Consider the following 15,350-nt stretch of genomic DNA (forward strand, 5'->3'; position numbering starts at 1 on the left):
CGCTATATAAATACATGTTAATAAAATATTGTGCCCTCTAGCCTCTATGGGTGGGAATGCTGTGCCTTCTATCCACTAAGGGTGGGAATACTGTGCCCTCTAGCCTCTAAGGGTGGGAATACCGTGCCCCATAGCCTCTTAAGGGTGGGAATACTGTGCCCTCTAGCCTCTAAGGGTGGGAATATTGGCCCCCTAGCCTCTAAGGGTGGGAATATTGTGCCCTCTAGCCTCTAAGGGTGGGAATACTGGCCCCTTAGCCTCTAAGGGTGGGGATGCTGTGCCCTCTAGCCTCTAAGGGTGGGAATGCTGTGCCCCCTAGTTTCTAAGGGTGGGAATGCTGTGCCCCTAGTCTCTAAGGTGGGAATGCTGTGCCCTCTAGTCTCTTAAGGGTGGGAATACTATGCCCTCTAGCCTCTAAGGGTGGGAATGCTGTGCCCTCTAGTCTCTAAGGGTGGGAATGCTGTGCCCCCTAGTTTCTAAGGGTGGGAATGCTGTGCCCTCTAGCCTCTAAGGGTGGGAATACTGTGCCCTCTACCCTCTATGGGTGGGAATGCTGTGCCTTCTATCCACTAAGGGTGGGAATATTGTGCCCTCTAGCCTCTAAGGGTGGGAATACTGTCCCCCTAGCCTCCAAGGGTGGGAATACCGTGCCCCCTAGCCTCTTAAGGGTGGGAATACTGTGCCCTCTAGCCTCTAAGGGTGGGAATATTGGCCCCCTAGCCTCTAAAGGTGGGAATACGGTGCCCTCTAGCCTCTAAGGGTGGGAATATTGTGCCCTCTAGCCTCTAAGGGTGGGAATGCTGTGCCCCTAGTCTCTAAGGGTGGGAATGCTGGGGCTGGAGTTGCCCTGGGATTGCTCCCTATTCCCTGGACTTGTGTGTGAGTGTTATCTGTCTCCTCTCCAGCTACGCAGTTATTGGATACAAGTGCAGAGAGCAGAACCCTGCAGATTACTCCCGGCCTTTTATCTCTCATTAAATCCTGCTTCTGCGAGGGTCGTTCTCTATTCTATTGGTCACTTTCCAGGCAGCAAATCCCCAGCCCTTTCTCTGCGCCTGTAGCTCAACTCTACAGGGAACCGGCTAATTTGGTTCTGCTTTATCTCTGCCGGTGCCTCATTTCCCTATAACAACACTGGCGCTGTCAGCCTGATTGTGCCAGGGCATCTCCTTCCGTTCTGCTCCACTGAGCTGACTCTCTAATACACTAGTGACGTTTAAGGGACATAAAAATTAAACTCTGTGCAGGCTACAAAAAAAAAGTCATTTTTAGGGTGACAATTACCATTAATTTGTGTCTTCTCAGTGTAGGATTGTGCAGCAGTCGCTTACTGAAGGTGCATTGATTATATATATATATATATATATACAGTATATATATATATATATAGAGGCAGGTAGTAACATTACAGCACCATATAATAAACAGAATAAATACAAATAGAGAAGGAATGCTCTGGGCACACCCTCACTTATCACAAACAGGATCTATTTCACACTTGGCTGGAGCGCAGGGGTGTCAGTAATAAGACTCCCACTTGTTCTGGTTAATAGATGATGAAAGCAGTTGAGTCCATAATGAATGAGAGGGATACAAGGAATAAATCCCATTTCTCCTTCACTAAATTCTATCCAGGGGTCACAGCTATCGGAAAGCTTTCTACTGCCGAAATGTGTCAGGGCCACTAATCCCCTCTGTACGGTTTATAAATAGCAAAAGTGTCCTTGTGCTGCTCATATTGATCTGCCGCTCCATAGGATTTCATTCCCAGCCAAGAAAAGGAAAATTTGTTTTAAATGTTCAGAAATACCAGAACTGACTGGCTGGGTAATCCTGATATTCAGATAAATCCTCAACAACTACGGAGATACCATCAACATGATCTGTATCAGTTTAAGTAAAGAAAAGCTGGGGAAAACAGATCAACAGGTTATGCAAGGTTATATCCTTCTTCTTATCTGTAACAAAACAGCCTTGCTTTATGGCTAAAATTCTGTATAACAGAGCAGTCTGATCCCCATTGTAAGCAGCAGTCCTGTCCTGCTTTATGGCAGCTGAGATTCTAGCTATCTGTATAACAGAACATTCTGTCCCAGTGGCTGCACAGATCCTATCTGATCCCCATTGTAAGCAGCAGTCCTGTCCTGCTTTATGGCAGCTGAGATTCTAGCTATCTGTATAACAGAACATTCTGTCCCAGTGGCTGCACAGATCCTATCTGATCCCCATTGTAAGCAGCAGTCCTGTCCTGCTTTATGGCAGCTGAGATTCTAGTTATCTGTATAACAGAACATTCTGTCCCAGTGGCTGCACAGATCCTATCTGATCCCATTGTAAGCAGCAGTCCTGTCCTGCTTTATGGCAGCTGAGATTCTAGCTATCTGTATAACAGAGCATTCTGTCCCAGTGGCTGCACAGATCCTATCTGATCCCCATTGTAAGCAGCAGTCCTGTCCTGCTTTATGGCAGCTGAGATTCTAGCTATCTGTATAACAGAACATTCTGTCCCAGTGGCTGCACAGATCCTATCTGATCCCCATTGTAAGCAGCAGTCCTGTCCTGCTTTATGGCAGCTGAGATTCTAGCTATCTGTATAACAGAACATTCTGTCCCAGTGATTGCACAGATCCTATCTGATCCCCAATGTAAGCAGCAGTCCTGTCCTGCTTTATGGCAGCTGAGATTCTAGCTATCTGTATAACAGAACATTCTGTCCCAGTGGCTGCACAGATCCTATCTGATCCCCATTGTAAGCAGCAGTCCTGTCCTGCTTTATGGCAGCTGAGATTCTAGCTATCTGTATAACAGAACATTCTGTCCCAGTGGCTGCACAGATCCTATCTGATCCCCATTGGAAGCAGCAGTCCTGTCCTGCTTTATGGCAGCTGAGATTCTAGCTATCTGTATAACAGAAAATTCTGTCCCAGTGGCTGCACAGATCCTATCTGATCCCCATTGTAAGCAGCAGTCCTGTCCTGCTTTATGGCAGCTGAGAAGTGAAGTTAGAGATCTCCACAGTCTGCTAGAGTGAAATACCGCATCTCTCCATTAATTTATATGGGATATTATATGGCATATTTATCAAAGGATGAAAGTGAAATTTTTTTTTTTGGGAGAGATGCGGTATTTTACTGTAGCAGACTGTGGTGATCGCTAACTTCACTTTTTGATAAATATACCCCTACTTATCTGTCTAATAGAGCATTAGCTATAGTAGGAACAAAGAGGTTGGAAGCAACAATATGACCAGTAGGTGGCAGCACATGTACAGGTTATTTATCACATTAGAAATGATGAGATTCTTATGGTGATCGGAAAGTAGTGCCCCTGCCCCTCACTACAAGGCAAAACAACTTGCATTTAAATGCAATTCCCAAATATTTTTGCACTTGTAAGGGAAGAAGTGAAGAGGACAGGGGCATGGGAATCTAGGGTAGCTGGGAGTAGGAGAATAAAGAAGAGTGCAGGTGTTTGGGAATCTAATGACAGTGGGTTTAGGGAGTGTGGGAAGTGTTTAGAGGTTAAGGAATGCCAGGGACAGTGGGCATTGTGTCAGAATGATAAGGGCAGAGACACAAGCTCAAATTCGGGGGTAATAGTCGCCCATCGACAAATCTCCTCTTCTTCGGGCGACTAATCTCACCTTCCTTCCGGCTAGAATCAAAATCGCCGGCAGGATGGCACTCAGAGCTCTTTGTTTTCGAAAGTCACCCAAAGTTTCCTCGTGAGGCAATTTCGGGCGACTTCGGAAAACGAATAGCTCTTAGGGCCATCCCGCCGGCCATTTACATTCTAGCCGGAACAAAGGCAGGGGAAGGCAGTTTGTGGAGATTAGTTGCCCGAAGAAGAGGAGATTTGTTGCCGGGTGACTAATTTCCGAGAATCTGTCTCTGCCCTAAAGGTGTTGTCATGTCTCTGTGACTCAGGACTCTAAAGCTTCTCCCCAGTTAAATAAACATCCTCCTCTTATCAGCTGATTCTGTGCCAGTCCCAGGAAGGGTCAGGCCACACTGGGTGTTTTGGGGAGATTTGGTCACCTGGCGACTAATCTCCTCGTTTTCTGAAGTCGCCTCACGAGGAAACTTTGGGTCGACTTCGGAAAACAAATCGCCGCGTGTGATTAGCGTTTTTTTTTCTATTTTAGCCGGCGCAGACCGAGGGAAGGCGTTTGGGGAAATTTTGGGGGTCGCCGCAAAAACGATGCGATTAGTCGCCAGGCGACCAAATCTCCCCAAAACGCCCAGTGTGGCCTGACCCTTAAATTGAAGCCATAGAGATTAGTGATACAAAATAAATGTTTGCCCAGAACTTACTGGGCCCCGCAATGAAAACACCCGAGGGCCCAACGAAGCTTTGGGACATTTCCATAACCATAGTCAGACTTACACTGAACTCATTTGTATAATCTTTCAATATATGCTAGGGCTTTTAACCCTTTCTTCCCCTGAATCAAATCTGCTAGCACCAGGAAAATAATTCCTTAATGTCACAAGCCAGATTTTCCTGCCGTTACCTTTATTAGCTTAGTTGCAGATCTCTGTACTTTGTAAGCGAATAAAGGGATCGATGGCACGGACACACAGAAGGGGGCCGGGAGACTTCAAATCTCTTACAAAAAGCCGGTTTAATTACATAAATAAAAAAAAAGCGAATGACCGGTATAATACTGATATGGTCCGGGCAGAATTCCCGCGTTAAACGCGTCACGGCATCAGAAACACAAGGGTCCATCCACAGGTAACAGAATCCACCGCACAAACACATTCGCACTCGGGGGTGTACATGCAAGATGGGTGCCCCCCACACACGTTACTAACAGATGCTCACATTTGGGTACAAAACACAGCTTTTCGGGTGCAAAAGGAACACAATCAGCGCCGGTACATCCAGTCTGTAGTCTTAAAAGCTACAAAGTTGAGCGGCGGCCATATTGGTCACGTGATCCTTTTCCGGAAACAGATTATGGTAGGCAGCCATTTGGAGTAGAGAGTCGGACACTTACCAAAGGGAAAACATTGAAAGGTACAGGAGTCTGGAATGTGGCGTTTGTATATCTGTCCTGAAGCGAAGACACAAGTCCCCCAATTAAAAACCCCACGGATTCCCCATCCCTATGAAAGTGGGTGGAACTCCAGGTTGGATTCACATAAATGTGTGGGGCAGATATGCCCATTGGTCTTGCCCTTTACCCCTTGAGGGGCATCTCTATTCATTCATTAAGTTCTGGCAAGTGACAGCGCCCCCTGTAATGTCATGGCAGTGTAATGAGACCCCCGAAACTGGTTGTCAGGAGACTATGAAGAAACGGCAACGCTGTTATTCTCTATATCCATTTTGCCCGTGGATCTGCCCAGGGGGACACAGCAGGGTTTGGCCCCATCCCCATCACAGAGGCCGTTCAGTGGCTTCTTCTCTTGGGATCTAGTCTCTGAAAGCTTTATCGTTTCTGGGGTGCTGCACCCCTGGATTTTACTCCTGGCTTTTATTTTGTCTCTCAGTGAATAGAGGGCAAGTCCCACGCAGGCCAATAACGTCAGAACCAGGAGCACCGTGACCACCACAAACTGGTTGTAATAATCCCGCTCGGCAATATTGGGGGACACCAACGGGCAGCCAACGGGCGTGACCCAGTAATGGGCAACTTCGTATCTGTAGCCGTTCTCGGTGGCCCAGCACTCGTACAGCCCCGCAGTGTCGTCCCGCACTATAATCACCTGCGTGTCCTCCCCAGTCACCATCTGCATCTCGGGGGTTAACAGATCGGGGGTCTTCCAGTTGTAACTGGCCAGGGCCGAGCGATGGGGGCACTTCAGCTCCAGGATGGAGTTAAAGCAACTGCTGTAATTCTCCTCTGGGAACAGAGAAAATGTTACAAATTATATTTTTTATAGCACAAATATCACCTAAACATCCGTATGCCCGACACTGGCACCCTATGTAGGTACAGTCTTACGGAGTTGGCACATTTTTGGACCGCGGTTCTTACCTTTGATTGACGTGCTGGGAGGACGGATTACTCTGGGTGTGCCGACACGGAAGCAGCTGGTATTTGGGTTTCCCGTCTCAATATCCTGCAGCCACGATTTCCTGGAGGAAGAGAAGGAACGTCAGGTTTCCCTGTGCTGTCAATCAAACATATAAAGGGCACCCCCTTCTTTGCCCCTCCTTCATGTGCCCACCTAGATGCCAATTGGATAGCGATGAGTAAATTTATTCATGAGCCATGGATTGGCAATGAAATTTTGAATTTCACCATGTGCAAAAAATTCGCTGCAGAAAATTCTCCACGAAAAAACGGCCATAACAAAAGAACGGCCATTGACTTTAATGCATTAGGACAAAAAAAGTCGCCATAAGAAAAAACGCCCCCTTGACTTTTAAGACGGAGACAAACGGGGAGATTTAGTCACCCAGCGACTAATCACCTCGGGGCAACCCCCAAAAGCCTTCCCGCCAGCTAGAATGTAAATCGTCGGCGGGATGGCACTTGGAGCTCTTCATTTTCCGAAGTCGCCCGAAGTTTCCTTGTGAGGCAATTTCAGATGACTTTGGAAAATGAAGCGCTCCGAATGCCATCCCGCCGGCGATTTACATGCTAGCTGGCGGGAAGGCAGTTCGGGGAGATTAGTCGCCCAAAGAAGAGGCGATGTATTGCTGGGCAACTAAATCTCCCCGAATCTCCAAGTGTCTCTGCCCTAATGAATTAGAACTAAACAAGTCGCCATGAGAAAAAAACGCCCATTGACTTTAATGCATTTGTTTGACTTTAAAAATGTGTTCCTCGTAAAAATGCCCATTAAATGCGTTTTGGGAAATTTTGCCGCTTCGAGATTTTTTTTTACAGTTTCGCTAATTTTTCGATTCGCTCATCACTACAATTGGATAGTACTGGAACCGGTTAAATTTTTCAACGGCTGCTCGACACCGCTCCAAAGGGGGGCTGGGTATCCCTGATCTGCGGAAATATTATACTGCTGCCCAAGTTGGTCAGTTACTCCATTGGCATGACTCCCCAGACAATCCGATCTGGGCCACTATTGAGCAGGATACCCTCCCTGTGGGATCTTTACATAACCTACTGTGGTCTAATCCTCCCCCCAAGCGAGGCAGCTACAGTCCGGTAGTCTCACACTCCTTGAGAGTCTGGAAGTCTGTTCCCCTTTCGCACAAGTTATTTTCCCCCCATAAACCGGTGGTCAACTTTAGCCTCAACACGGAGTTCTCACCGGGGGCTGGGAAGGGGTCTTTTCAGTGGTGGAAACTGAACAACCTCCACAGCATACATGCTTTGACCAAAACCGGCCAACTACTGTCGTGGCAACAGTTGCAGGACTCTTACCAAGCCCCTCAGTCTGAATATTTCCGATACCTACAAATCAGAAGTTATATATTTTCCCCCTGGCCTGACAAAAAATTTCCTAATCCCACCTTGTTTGAGAAAATGTGTTTACAAATACTCCCACGGGAGAAGGCTCTTTCTGCGCTTTATGACCACTTGATTCATCTGGTTCCTCTTAAGGACCTCCGTTTTATTCAACTGTGGGAAAAAGACTTGCGTATCTGCATGGAGGCAGATCAATGGCTTCATATCATTAACGACAACATACATTGTTCCGTGAACATTTCCATTCAGGAAACCTCCCAAAAGGTTCTTCACCAATGGTATTTGGTCCCCTCTACATTGGCCAGGTGGTACCCTGCTTGCTCCCCCCTGTGCTTTCGGAACTGTGGCCGCCACGGTTCGTTTCTCCATGTGTGGTGGGAATGCCCCAAAGCAGTCCGATTCTGGATTCGAATATACACGATGATTACAAATGTGACAGGACTTTCGCTTAAAAAAGACCCGGGGGAAGCATTGATCAATAAGAGAATCCCAAGGACTAACAAGTTCACCAGGAAATTATTAACACATATTTTCTCTGCCTCCAAGCAGGTCATTGCTGCAGCCTGGAAGTCTCCTATCCTGGACTTTCCTGAGGTTAAAAGGAGGCTGGACAACGTCCTAATCCTTGAGAAATTGACTAGCCACACGAACGGTTCGCAGAAATCTTTTCACAAAGTCTGGTCCCCCTGGTTATCTTACCGAAATATTTCCTCAACCTAATTTCTTTTGCATGTCCTCCCACTCTGACTCCGGGGAATCCCTAAATTTTCTTGTCCTATGCTGTCCCAGTTAGTGCAGAGATGTTGACAGTACTCACAAGTGTTATAGGCAACTGTTTATTCAGTTCTTGGTTTACTTTTGCTTATTTCTTTTCTTTTCCTCCTTTTTCTGTTTCTTTTCCTTTTCTTTTTGTTTAATTTTCTTGTCAGCTACTTGGGCTACTTTGCTATACTACTCAGGAATAATGGTTTTGTGCTTATGTGCCGTGATATTACTGCAGCCTGGGGATTGTCCAGTACCTGCAGTTTCTGAGTTTGACTTTGTGCCACTTATTGCTACCTGCTGATATTTGAAAATAAAAATTTTAAATACAAAAAAAAAAAAGGATAGTACTGGAACATCTATGCAACCCATGGACGGTGCTAGCTATCTCCACAGAAATAGTGCAACTCCTGTATGAGGCTACTTACCCTTTATTTTCCCCAACACTGCGGCACCTCTGGCTCACCCTGTCCCAGGCGCAGTAAGGGTCTCGGGCCAAAATGCAGTCGAAGCAGCTCTGGTATATACTGCAGTTAGCCAGCAGCACCCGGTGGACCCCGGCAGAGTAACCGACGTACAGGACACCCTATCAGCAGCAATACAAGGGGAGATATCAAATTTAAAGTGCAAGCTCTGTAGGACAGAGATCATTCATAATATTTCTATTAATGCATACACAGAGTAGGAATGCTCTGGGCAAATCATTTACCCAGAAGCCACCTCTCACCTCATTGGCTGCCAGAAGCAAGTTCTCCACGGGTTCCTCTGGGTTCAGCACCTCTATCTCCTCAATAATGTGCGACCCCCGGCCATTGCTCAGCAGCACAGCTTTGTGTAAGAAGCCTTTATCTGAGGGACACGAGGGAGACAGAGAGGTGTAGTTTTACCATCCTGACACAGGAGCTGGGGATAGTTTAGAGGTAAAGGGGCAATACCTGTTCCCAGGAACATGACGGTGTAGTTGAGACCGGACACTGACTGGACTGAGTCGAGGGCAATTCTGGTGTATTGGACGTTCTGTTTGACCAGGACTGGTTCTGAGCCGTTGGGAGAGACCACTTCGTCCATAAGGAAATGTTCCTTCATGAAGTTCAGGTCTGAGTCGGAGAATTTGCCCCCTGAGCACTGTGGGGAGAAAGTGGAGCGTATACTCATGGGCTCAACTAATAACCCTTTCCTCCCCAATACCCTGTGCTCTCACACGTCTCCATCCCATAACCATGTGCTCTGAAACATATCCCCACCCCTAAATAACGATTTCCTCCCTGATACCATGTGTAATGACACTTCTTCCTACCCCCTAAATAACCCTTTCCTCCCTATACAATGTGCCCTGACACTTCTGCCTACCCCCTAAATAACCCTTTCCTCCCTGATATTCTGAGTTCTGACACTTCTTCCCACCCCTTACATAACCCTTTCCTCCCTATACAATGTGGGACCGTTCTTCCCACTCCTAAGTAACCCTTTCTTCCCTGATACCATGTGTTATGACACTTCTTCCCACCCCTTAAATAACCCTTTCCTCCCTACCATGTGTTCTGACACTTCTTCCCATTCCCAAATAACCCTTTCCTCCCTATACCATGTGCTCTGACACTCCTCTGCGTCCCTAAATAACCCTTTCCTTCCTACTACTATGAGATCTAACACCTCTTCCTGCCCTCTTAACATCCCTTTCCTGTCTGACACTTTACCCTACCCTCTATTTAACCCTTTCCCGGCCAGTACCTGCCCCCATGACAATTGAAATTTGAAACCCATCCCCAGCAACCAGATGTGCAGTGTAGATTTGCACCAATAGGAGTCAGTCTGGCCCAGTATCTCTAGTAGATGGCGCATGTCTCAGTGATACTTACGCTGCCTGGACGTGGGTCGGATACAGGTTTCATGTACCGGGTCCATTTTGAGTATTCCTTATTCTGTTCCTTGTAGGGCCCGTTGAAGACTTTCTCAATCTGGGCCAATGTGAACATACAAACCGCAGAGCTTCTCAGCCCCCCAACTTGCCTGCCCAACACAGACAAATGCAGGGGGTTATGTTTCTTTAAGGGTGAGAGGATTAAGAAAAAAATCCAACTGCTTTTAGTAGAGGGGTTGCTAAGTGTCCGTGGGCTGGGGCTGGAGCGTGGGATATTCTATTTATAATAATAAATAAAACCCCAATCACAAAGCACAAGTGGGCAGCCATATTGTGTCAGGAAGAAGGTAGAAACAATCACATGACTTCCAGGAAATACACCTTCTCTGTATAAAGCAACAGTTGTGCTAAATATGTTACAATGTAACTTTATAATGTCTCTTATCATTCATATTCCCCAAAGCCCCAGAGTCTAATTTGTTCATTTCAGTCCATAGGCTCTGGGGCCCTTTGTCAGGAGCTTGGGATATTGTTGAACATCAACTTTCTGCACCACTAAAAGAGGATTAGCAGCCTACGGAGCTTCCAATCCCTCCCCAAGATGAATGGTGTGTAATTGTCCTTCCGGATCAATTCTTCCCATTCTCATTATGGTTCCTGCTAAGTGCAGAGACGGCTGCTTATCAATATATTGGCCACTTACTCCTTGTTATCGGATTCCTTACAGGAAACAATTCCATCTCTTGGGAACGTCTGGGAGGCCTGGATAATGATGGACCATTATAAGTCATCATGAGGTACTGAGTATCTGTGCTTGTTAAAGGGATTAGCCCTGGCATGAACTCTTAGACTTACACAGCCATATCTATACTCCACAAACCTTCAGCTACTCTCTGGTGTCCTTCCCCTTCCGCTCATCATTTCTACTCCCACCCCTTGTACTCACCATTGGGTGCTGAACACCCCGTAGAAGATGCTGTGCTCTGGGTCAGGGTTGTTCCGTAAGGCCACGTGATGCAGAATATTGAAAGGGACGTGATTGTTTAGGGAGCAGCTCAGTTGGGCCTTGAGGAACGTCGTCCATTTTTTCTGGAGAACCTTCTCCCCTCCAACATCATTCTGCAGAACAAGGGGTGAGATTTCAAGGGACAAGCCAATGAGCTTCATGGGCCAATTGATATGAATTATTATGTCTCTTTAGTTCCCCCTCAAGCACCATTTTAGGGTCACTTACCTTGCACACCCGGGCAACTCGTGCCACCGTCATCTTTTCAAAGAAGTCATATTCCTTTGCAGTCTCATCAAAGAAGAAATAGACCTTGCTGTCCAGAGAGGAACCCTGAGGATTGAAGGACCCCACAAACACAGCGTCCGCTGCAGGATCCAAGATAGAGAGAAAAGAGAGTTAAGTGATGCCAGGCACAAGTACTCAATGCCTACCCTGATCTTCCTGGAACCTCCTAGAATTCTGTATTGTGGCTGGCAAGGTATGGACATGAGCGATTTACAGTTACTCAGTTTAATATTTTGACCATATTTTATATTTATGAATAGATTGTGCATTGTGCCACTAGGTGGCGAGGACAGGAGGATGAACTGAAAGCTAAAACATCAGCATTCTGATGAACAAGCGATTATATCCACTGAAACGGAACATTTATGGGTGTGGTGTAAAGGCCAAATAGTGCACAACTTACACGTCAGCCAGCCGTGGGACCCTTCTGTCTTTAGGTTGACTTTTGTGCCCATATTCCGGAAAATAACAGGTTCGTTCCCTTGGAAATTATACATGGTGCCGGTGTACAGTTCTCCATCTACACAAGAAGAGATTCCATAAGCACAAGAATTAGCTCTGTGGTCCTCTGGCACATGTTCCACTGTATCATTTACCATCACTTATCTGTGCCCACACTTTTGTCTTCATCTTGCCCAACTATCTTCATACTGCCCTACTGTCTTCATCTTGCTCTAATGCTTCCTTGCTGTCTTTATCCTGACCTTCCATTTTACAGTTTCCATCTTGCCCTACTGTCTCCATCTTGTCCTACTGTCTCCATCTTGCCCTACTGTCTCTAGCTTGTCCTACTGTCTCCAGCTTGTCCTACTGTCTCCATCTTGTCCTACTGTCTCCATCTTGTCCTACTGTCTCCATCTTGCCCTACTGTCTCTAGATTGTCCTACTGTCTCTAGTTTGACCTACTGTCTCTAGTTTGACCTACTGTCTCTAGTTTGACCTACTGTCTCTATCTTGCCCTTCTATATCCATCTTGCCCTGCTGTCTCTATTTTGCCCTGCTGCCTTTATCTGCTTGTCTTTTCTACTGCGCTAGTCTTGTCCTATAGTCTCCATCATACCCTGTTCACCCTTTTGCCCTAATACATCTATCTTCTAGGTACAACTGCTGCTCTGTTATTTTATTAGGCTGAGGAACTCATTATAACTCTTGTGTTATTAGTGTTTTCATAGACCTAAGTCTCCTGCTGCAAACAGGTCACTCATGCTGCGAGTCCCATACCAACAGCAGGAACAGTTAGTTGTATGTATCACTGGATATTTGTTAGGCAAAGAAGAATAACAACAAAGTTGTGCCTAGGAAGGTTTATAAGACCCCCTTACCTACGACGATAGACGTGTGATTATGTCGGGGGTCGAAGGGCGACTGGCCCCTTCCATCTGTTGTGATGATAGTTCCATTGGAATTCTTAGGCAATGTGAAATGGTCCAGTTCCTGGAGGAGACAGAAGCACGTTGCACAGAAGAGAGTCAGGCTTTGTCACTTGGTTGTGACCCGCTAGTAGACTGTCAACTCCTTGAGAAAGTACTAGGCTAAGCTCTCTGGGGCTGGATCTGCTATGATACTAGGGACAGTGACTGTGTTGAACAGGAATTAGTAATATACCACTAGATTGCAAGCTTTGATCCAGTCACCTGCAGCCATGAGCCCTTTGGGTGCTGTTTATAACATGTCAAGGTTGGGTGGGCTTCAGACTCCCGACAGAGACAACAGCCGCACCTTCCTTGATCCCGTCTAAGCCATTTACACTTAATGTTCAGCACTCAGCCAGCAAAGCCCGACTCACATATAATTAGCACAGGCAAAAGGCTAAAGCTGTTTTCAAGGGTAAATGTGAAAGCTTTTTAACCCCTCCCTAACTGTTGATGGCCTAATTGCAGTTGGTCAGGCTAATGACACATTTCAGGAAGGGCTTAGTACTTACAATGTAGGTGCAGGCAGGGTTGAAGGCGTTCGTTCCGCAGGTATACAGATGGCTCTCATTCAATGGCACCAGTATACGGATGAAATTAAAGCACTCCGTCTGTGGAAGTCAATGATGATTATCAAGAGAGTGACCTGGTTGTGACAGATCTATGGTTTTGGCTTTCATCATCTACATCCCCAATAATAAACCAACACAGCTTCTGTAGATGAGTTCTTACTACTGTATTATATAACAACAGAATGTTCATCCATCTTGTCCTACGGTCTTCTTCTTGTCCTGCTGTCTCCGTCCTGCCCTACTGTTTCTGTCCTGCCCTACTGCCTCCATCATGTCCTACTGTCTTCATCTTGTCCTACTGCCTCCATCATGTCCTACTGTCTCCATCTTGTCCTACTGTCTCCATCTTGTCCTACTGCCTCCATCATGTCCTACTGCCTCCATCTTGTCCTACTGCCTCCATCTTGTCCTACTGTCTTCATCTTGTCCTACTGCCTCCATCATGTCCTACTGTCTTCATCTTTTCCTACTATCTCCATCTTGCCCTACTTTCTCCATCTTTTCCTACTGTCTCCATCTTGCCCTACTGTCTCCACCCTGTCCTACTGTCTTCTGCTTGTCCTACTCTCTCCATTCTGTCCTACTCTCTCCATCTTTCCCTACTGTCTCCATCTTGCCCTACTGTCTCCATCTTGCCCTACTGTCTCCATCTTGCCCTACTGTCTCCATCTTGCCCTACTGTCTCCATCTTGCCCTACTGTCTCCATCTTGCCCTGGGCATAAAGAAATATGAAAAAGAGCCACAAATGAGAGTTCAAGTTTGTGGCTTTGGGGCAGATACGTGAGAGAGGTTTAGCAGGACAAGTTCTGCAGCAGTTCAGAGAAATTAAGATCAGGTTCTTATTACAAAGTTTGTTTTAACCTAGCAAATTAAAGGGGAACTCCACCCAAAAGTGTTACATTTGCCTTTGCATAATGAGCAACGTCATTTTAAGCAGCTTCCCAATATACAGTACATGCAGTGATTGTAGAGTTACAATGAAAAAGCAGCGTCTGTCTGTCCCTGGGCTATACCCCAGCCAAGACTTCAGTTCCCATGATGCCTTGCACACTTCTTCTTCTTCTTCTTATGTCTGCTGAGTGCAGAGCATGCAAGGTATTGTGGGAAAAGGAGTCTTGGCTGGGAGATAGTCCCATATCTATATGATTTAACATCCTTTGTGTGATCTTCATTACTCACTGGCAGGGTACACTGCCCCTTTAACTGACTGTTTTAATGCTGCTCCTCATATTGTACTTATTCTGGAACTGAATCCTGACAGGCAGAAGTAGCAGAATTCGGGGAAGTTCCAGACAGAAGCTGAACCAAGGGGGGGGGTGGGAAGTTTCACTACCGATTTCTGCCATCTGTACGGTCAATAAACAATAGCGGTGACTGCTGGGAAATGTAGTTCAGCCAATGAACAAGAAGATGGGACCTCAGGATGAATTGTCTCACCTTGTTGCTCTTCGCTTTGTTTACACAGTTGGAAATGGAAGTATCATTGGCAGGCCAGGGTACCTGGGGCAATAAAGAGATAAAAAGGACTAAATGGGTGAGACAACTTTATATTATCCTTTAAAACTCAGCACTCCTGAAGTATTGCAGTGCCCCGATATACCCAATCCCTCGTTACCAGTGCCCAGATATACCCCAATCCCCCTGTTATACCCAGTGCCAATATACCCCAATCCCCCGTTATACCCCAGTGCCAGATATACCCCCAATCCCCGTTATAACCCCAGTGCCCAGATATACCCACCAATCCCACCCTGTTATACCCCAGTGCCCAGATATACCCCAATACCCCTGTTATACCCCAGTGCCCAGATATACCCCAATCCCCTGTTATACCCAGTGCCCCGATATACTACCATCCCCAGTGCCCAGATATACCCCAATCCCCTGTTATACCCCAGTGCCCCGATATACCCAATCCCCCAGTGCCCAGATATACCCCAATCCCCTGTTATACCCCAGTGCCCAGATATACCCCAATCCCCTGTTATACCCAGTGCCCAGATATACCCCAATCCCCCTGTTATACCCAGTGCCCAGATATACCCCAATCCCCCAGTGCCCAGA

General features: G+C 46.5%; 1 protein-coding gene across 4 annotated transcripts in view; it reads right to left on the reverse strand.

The window, feature by feature from the left end:
* Nucleotides 1-4,605: 4,605 nt before the first annotated feature.
* sema4a.L (sema domain, immunoglobulin domain (Ig), transmembrane domain (TM) and short cytoplasmic domain, (semaphorin) 4A L homeolog) overlaps nt 4,606-15,350 on the reverse strand; it is a 34,612-nt gene continuing 23,867 nt past the window's right edge. For all 4 annotated transcript variants that reach the window (XM_041573762.1, XM_041573764.1, XM_041573763.1 and 1 more), the window contains exons 4-15: nt 14,724-14,786; nt 13,226-13,324; nt 12,624-12,735; nt 11,705-11,821; nt 11,242-11,381; nt 10,954-11,126; nt 10,006-10,156; nt 9,082-9,271; nt 8,874-8,995; nt 8,575-8,732; nt 5,987-6,087; nt 4,606-5,851 (exon numbers count right to left, since the gene is read on the reverse strand). In XM_041573762.1, the coding sequence (XP_041429696.1) occupies nt 5,295-5,851; nt 5,987-6,087; nt 8,575-8,732; nt 8,874-8,995; nt 9,082-9,271; nt 10,006-10,156; nt 10,954-11,126; nt 11,242-11,381; nt 11,705-11,821; nt 12,624-12,735; nt 13,226-13,324; nt 14,724-14,786 (1,983 nt within the window). In that variant the 3' untranslated portion in view covers nt 4,606-5,294. The remainder of the gene's footprint in view (nt 5,852-5,986; nt 6,088-8,574; nt 8,733-8,873; nt 8,996-9,081; nt 9,272-10,005; nt 10,157-10,953; nt 11,127-11,241; nt 11,382-11,704; nt 11,822-12,623; nt 12,736-13,225; nt 13,325-14,723; nt 14,787-15,350) is intronic.

This window comes from Xenopus laevis, chromosome 8L (genome assembly GCF_017654675.1).
Source record: "Xenopus laevis strain J_2021 chromosome 8L, Xenopus_laevis_v10.1, whole genome shotgun sequence".
In the NCBI taxonomy this organism is placed as follows: domain Eukaryota; kingdom Metazoa; phylum Chordata; class Amphibia; order Anura; family Pipidae; genus Xenopus; species Xenopus laevis.